Below are 6415 nucleotides of genomic sequence, written 5' to 3'. Positions count from 1 at the left end.
ATTTAGGAGGAAAATTTAAATAGTATAATAGAAAGATTAGCCTACTATAGACTTAATTAGAGTAAGCTGTATTTAATAAATATAGTCTCTATAACTACTATTACTTTATTTTTATAATTATATTTCTTCTTATAGATATTTATATATATTTAATTTTATAGCTATTTACTCCTTACTACTTACTTTTAAGTTCTTTATACTTTCCTAATTTACATACTTTCTTAATTATTATACTTTTATATACTCTAATTACTATAATTACTTCTAATTAAAATACTATATTTATATTATATAGTTAAATAGTTTAGTAGTCTAATTAGTTATAGTCTAATTACTAAATTTAAGAATTCTATAGAAATTAATAATCTCTATAGACTAGTATTTAATTATAAATTGTAAATATAATTAAAAGTAAAAAGTCTTAATTTAGTATATAATTCTAAATTACTATTTCTTAAGTATTTATAAACTATTAGCTTATATATTATTAAGTAAATTAAAATAAGTATAATTTGTATTCCCTATTCTATTAATTACTAGTGTATATTCTAAGAGTCCTTTATTAGTAATTTAAGAGTAGACTTTAAAAATTAGTAAGATTAAAATTACTCTCTTAATTAACTTTTCTAGTATTTTTGTATTATTATTTATAAAGTAATAAGTCTAATTAGATATATTTCTAGCCTATTAGGGCTAATATGTAAGGGTGCAAGTAAGTATGTAAGTTAGCTTAATATTAGGCTGGGTTTTAGTTAGGTTAGTACTAATAGTGCACTGTATTAGGTAGTATAAGGTACAGATATATCCGCCTACAGAGGGTTAGAAAAGTACAGTTAAACCTTGAAGCATGGTACTACTAGGGGCATATCCTTGCGCAGAGTCCCAAGTTGTTCTGCATTCATAATGAGTCATGATGCATCAGTCGCACATAGTTTCCTTGTGTTTCTTAGAGCATGATGGGAACGATTATCTCTTAGTGAACGACGAAGTTTGACTATGAGTGATGCTTGACCTGGATGGGCCCCCAACTTACGGGCTGAGTCAATCGGCGAAAAGTCACCCTTTTTCATGAACTTGACTAGCAGTTACTGTCTGCTGTAACACTCTGTCTGTGACTATAAGTGATGCCATGGTTCCATGAGTTGATTCTCATCATCTCTATTTTCATCACTTCTCACAGTCTGTTACCCACACCATGGCACTCGATATCTTCGAGTCGCTGTCGAGACTCTCTGGCTCTTCCAGTCTGGCCATTTTGATCTCCACTACAGTCGCTCTACTTATCATCTTATTTTTCCACTGGTTAAAAAATGACACCATCCCCATCATCAACAAGTACAAGGGCGACATCTTTTCGAAAAAGGCTCACGCTGAATACCTCACCAACAGCGAGAAGCTCATCAGCGACGGCGTTGCCAGGTATAACGGCCCGTTCAGAGTCATCACAACCCTGGGGTCCAGAGTGATTCTCCCGGCCAAACTCGCCAACTGGGTCAAGAACTGCAAGGACCTCGACCATGTACAGCTCGTCGCCGACGAGTACTTTGCAGGTTATCCCGGTTTCGACGGAAACGGCGCTGTCGTCAACCCCGATCGAATGCTGATTGAGGTTACAAAGGCAAAACTCAACCAGAGCTCCCGTAAGAAGCCAAGATTTGAGAACGGTCACATGAGAACCTGCTGCTCACTACTTCCATCATAGAATGCGAACTCTTTCATCGGTACCTTTCCGAGTTGCTTGAACAGGAGTGGGCCGATAAGAACGACAACTGGCGGCCTGTTCCGTGGGGTCAAGATGTCGCACGCTACGTCGGCCGCATGTCGAGCGCAGTCTTCGTCGGTCCAGACTTGGCTCGCGACCCGGAATGGCAGGCTCTTATCCTGAGCTACACCGTCAACTTGTTCAACGGAGTGCGAGCCCTGCGCACCTGGCCTGCCTTCACGCGGAGCTTCATCCACTGGGTTTTGCCCGAGTGCAGAACCTGCCGGAAGCAATTAGTGCTCGCTCGCGGGTTGTTGCAGCCGATCATGGACAAACGCCGCCGGACCGCTTTCGAGCTGAAGGCTGCTGGCCAGGATTCGCCATCGTACAACGACACAGTCGCGTGGGTTGAAGAAGTCGCTGCCGGTCGGCCGTACGACCCAGCCGCGACGCAGCTCGGGTTCGCGATCGCCGCCATGCACACCACCACGGAGTTGTTGAAGCAGACCCTAGTGGACATCTGCTTCCATCCGGAACTCATTCAGCCCCTCCGCGATGAAGCTGAAGCCGCAGTAGGACAGCACGGCTGGACAACTGCTGGCTTATTCCAGATGCAGCTGATGGACAGCGTCATCAAGGAAACTCAACGGATGAAGCCCGGGTCGCTTGTCAACCTGGAACGGAAGGCGACAAGAGATGTGGCCATGCCCGACGGTACGGTTCTGCCCCGAGGGACCAACGTTGCCGTCGACACGGCAGGGATGTGGGATCCGGAAATCTTCAAGGACCCCAGGAAATATGACGGATATCGGTTCTACAACCTTCGCAAGGATGGCGGAGCTGCCAGCAACACCGCCCAGCTGGTTTCTGTCAGCAACGACTTCATCGCGTTTGGGCTCGGCCGGTCGGTTTGTCCTGGGAGGTTCATGGTGGCCAACGAGATCAAAGCCGCGCTTGCGACGATCCTGCTGCGATACGACGTGCGGCTGGCGGACGGCCAACGCCCGCGAGTGGTACACTATGGATTCGAGATGTTGTCGGATCCGACCACGGTGCTGGAGGTTAGGAGAAGGGCTTGATAACGGGGTCGGGGATTCAATTGCTCAACCTCGTTGTGCCTTTGAACCGGGACATGGATGGCTTAGGAACTGTTGGAATCTCCACAACACAACAGGCGTAGATGATAAGGGGAATTGAGTTTGATAACGGTTTTTGCCCTGCCTATCTATACCTGCTTGAAAGACTATGCTAGTTAATCTGCAGCAGCTATACTAGGAACAGAGAGACTATAAAGAGCGCAGTATGCTGCTACCCAGCTTACTGTAATCTATTCCACATCAGCGACTACAGAGCGCCAAGTTACTAACCATTGTTATTACCTTACCAAATAGCCGTCGCCTTTAAAAGCAGCCTTACAAAAATTTCAGAATCAGAACAACTGTGCAGAAAATTACCTATACCTAAAATCGACTGTATGTAGTAAACCTTAAGACTTCTTAAACACATTCCTTATTAAACAGAGACGCTTACTCTACTGCTCAATTCTTGTAATCATTAGTTAAGTATAGGTATACAACTTTTAAAGTAAGAGCGGCTTAAATTCTAGAGTAGACTGCTAAGGAACCTTAAAGAGGAGATGAAGCTATCTTGCAGTCAAGAGGATAGTTTAGCAACCTAGCATATACTAACCTTATATAAAAGAAGCAATCTTATACCTCTTATTTACATTACTCTTCTAAACCTATTGTAAAGTAGAACTACTTTATAAGTTACATTAAATTACACAAGTTATACAAAGGTAATACATAATTAGTCTTACAAGTATTTCAACCTAAATCTTTATATAGAATAAATCTTAAGAAAGATTAACTACTATTTACTCTCTTATTCCTAAATGTATAGTACTTATTATAGTTATAAGTTTAATTCTTTAAGTAAAACCCTACTATTATATTAAATACTAAAGTCTTAGAAAACTTATATTTAAACTTTAAGCCCTAAGGAAACTGCAATTTAAAGTACTACTACTCTCTTAATATATCTTTCTTAATAAATACTAATATATTATTTATAATAATTACTATTAATAAGTCTATTAAATTACTTATAAAATAATAATAATTATAATAGTATATTGTATTTAAATTCTAAGCCTCTAAACTAGAAGTATAAGAGTATATTAATTTAATAAAGGAAGTATAAATAATAAATTAACTAAATATATTTATTCTAGTATATTTTCTAATTTTAAGTAAATACTTTTAGGAAATTAATTAAGGAAAAAATAAAGTAAACTGCACTTATGAAACTATACTTAGAGTAATTAAATAATTTAATACCTACTATAAAGTAAAAACTATAGAGGAAGCTTAGTAGAAAGAGAGAAAGAAAGTAATTCTTACTTTATATACTTAAGTTAGAGTAATTATTAATTAATCCCTATTAGAACTAATATAAATAGAACTTCTTAATAAGGAGAAAGTATTACTTTATAATTTTATTATTATTTTAAATTATATACTTAAACTAAATAAATTAGTAATTCTTATAACTATTTAGGAGGAATATAATAGAATTCTAATAAAAATTAATTTAAATATAAATTCTACTACTTAGTATGCAGAATAGTACTAAGCCTTCCTTTAAGTAAAGTAATATAAAATACTTAAAATAGAAGGTATTTTAGTAATTAAGACTTTCCTTTAGGTAGTTAGTCTTAAATTCTCCCTAATATAAGGAAATAATACTCTTATACAACTTATTAAAAATAAATAAACTAAGGAGAAAATTTATTCCCTCTAGACTTTTAGTAAAATATTTTTTTCCTTATAGTATAAGAATATAATTACAAAAAGTAAAAGTAAAAAAAGTAGAATATATACATTCCTTATTAAATAATTTAACTTAAATAATTTAAATAACTACTAAGGAATGCAGTCTAAAAAGAGTTAGAGTAAAAAGAAGATATTTTATAAGTATTCTTACAATTAAAAGGACTACTATTCCTAATAACTCTATAAGTATTCTAAAGTAGAAGTTACTTTAAGAGGATAATTTAAGAGATTCCTAAAAGTAAGAATTAATAAGAAAGTAGCTACTAATATTCTTTCTTACTTAGAATTAGAGGAATAGTCTAATTTAAGAGTAAAGTTAATTAGTAATAATTAGTATAACTTAAAGAATAAAACTTAAGGGGGGGGAAATTAAAAAGCTCTAGAATTAATAGTATATATTAGTATTAATTTAAACTTATTAGACTCTAAGACTAAAAGTTCCTCTAGTACTCTAGCTATCTTTAGCTATAGCTCCTTTAGACTTTATTTACTTTTAAACTCTATAGTCCTTAATAATTATAGTACTACTTACTTAATTAATAATATTAACTTATTAATTCTAGAATTCTATACGCTTTATATAAAGAATAAGTTTATAGAAGTAGGAATAGCTACTTTTCTAATTAGAGGAAAGGGGAAGTAACTACTTAAAAATACTCTTATAGGACTAGATAGAAAATAATTATAGGACCTTATACTTAAAAATATTATTTATATTAAGGACTTCTATATTAATATTATTTTAGAAGTAAGGCTTTAAAAAGTAAGAATATAGTATTATAGTCTTAATTATACTCTTTAGTATAGAGATATAGAATTATTAATAGTTATTAAGAAGCTTAATAGAAAGTATAATTTTATTTTCTTTAAATATAACTTTATTTTATATTACTTTTCTAAAATCCCTATAAGTACTATAGGAATTATAGTACTAAGTAAATAATACTTAAAAAGAAGAATAAGACTATTATATAACTTAAAGAGTAACTATATTAATAATACTAAAACTTAGTATAAGAGGGTTAGCTACTTTAGAACTAAAGCTCTAGAGTATTTAGTATTAAATACTTAGGGGGTAAGAATTAAAGAATTAATTAGACTAAAATATAAGTACTATATAATAATACATACTTTAAAGATTATTTTAAAATGTACTTTAGAAGGAAAATTAATACAACTATACTATAGAATTACTTTAGACTTATTCTACTACTTAAAAGAGTATAATAGTAGTATATAAGTACTTATAATTAATAATAAGTACTCTAGTAGGTTCTTTATCTTCCTAAGAGTAAGTAAGACTACTAAGGAAGTCTTTTCCCCTATATACTACCTTAAAAGGTAGATTTAAAAGTAGAGAGGTCTCTTAGTCTATAAGATTTAATATAATATTAAATACTCTCTAATTGCAATTATAGGAGAAATAGTATACTAGAAATAAGTAAAAGAATATAGTATTAAAATTAAACTCTCTCTACTCTATATAAAGGAACTAGTAGGAGAATTAGAAAGAGCTAATTAAGAAATTATAACTAGAGTACTTAAGATAATAGTTTTAACTAGCTTCCTACTTAAAATATAATTAGAATACATTCTTATAGTAGTCTTCTTATATAATATAAGCCCCTATAAGAATTCTAATTAGTATTTACTAAATAAAGTAGAGGAATTATAGTATAAGTAATATTTCTACTAGTAGTTACTATTATTCTTAATATTTATAATAAGGGATTTATACTCCTATTAGGGAGGGATCTTTATTTATAATTACTAAGTATACTCTTTAAAATATAAATAAGAGTAGAGTCTAAAGAGAAGATAATTTAAAGTAGTTCCCTAAGTGTACATTAAGTACTTTATAGAATATATACTAAATATA

General features: G+C 32.9%; 1 protein-coding gene across 1 annotated transcript; it reads left to right on the top strand.

The window, feature by feature from the left end:
• Nucleotides 1-1195: 1195 nt before the first annotated feature.
• CH63R_08793 (Cytochrome P450) lies at nucleotides 1196-2781 on the top strand (the record flags this gene model as incomplete). Its single annotated transcript, XM_018303767.1, has 2 exons — nucleotides 1196-1640; nucleotides 1703-2781. The coding sequence occupies 2 exons, from the start codon at nucleotides 1196-1198 to the stop codon at nucleotides 2779-2781; spliced, it is 1524 nt and encodes a 507-aa protein (XP_018155790.1).
• Between the last annotated feature and the right edge of the window lie 3634 nt (nucleotides 2782-6415).

This window comes from Colletotrichum higginsianum, chromosome 6, assembly GCF_001672515.1.
Source record: "Colletotrichum higginsianum IMI 349063 chromosome 6, whole genome shotgun sequence".
Taxonomy (NCBI): Eukaryota; Fungi; Ascomycota; class Sordariomycetes; order Glomerellales; family Glomerellaceae; genus Colletotrichum; species Colletotrichum higginsianum.
This window is presented reverse-complemented; position numbering and strand designations above follow the sequence as displayed.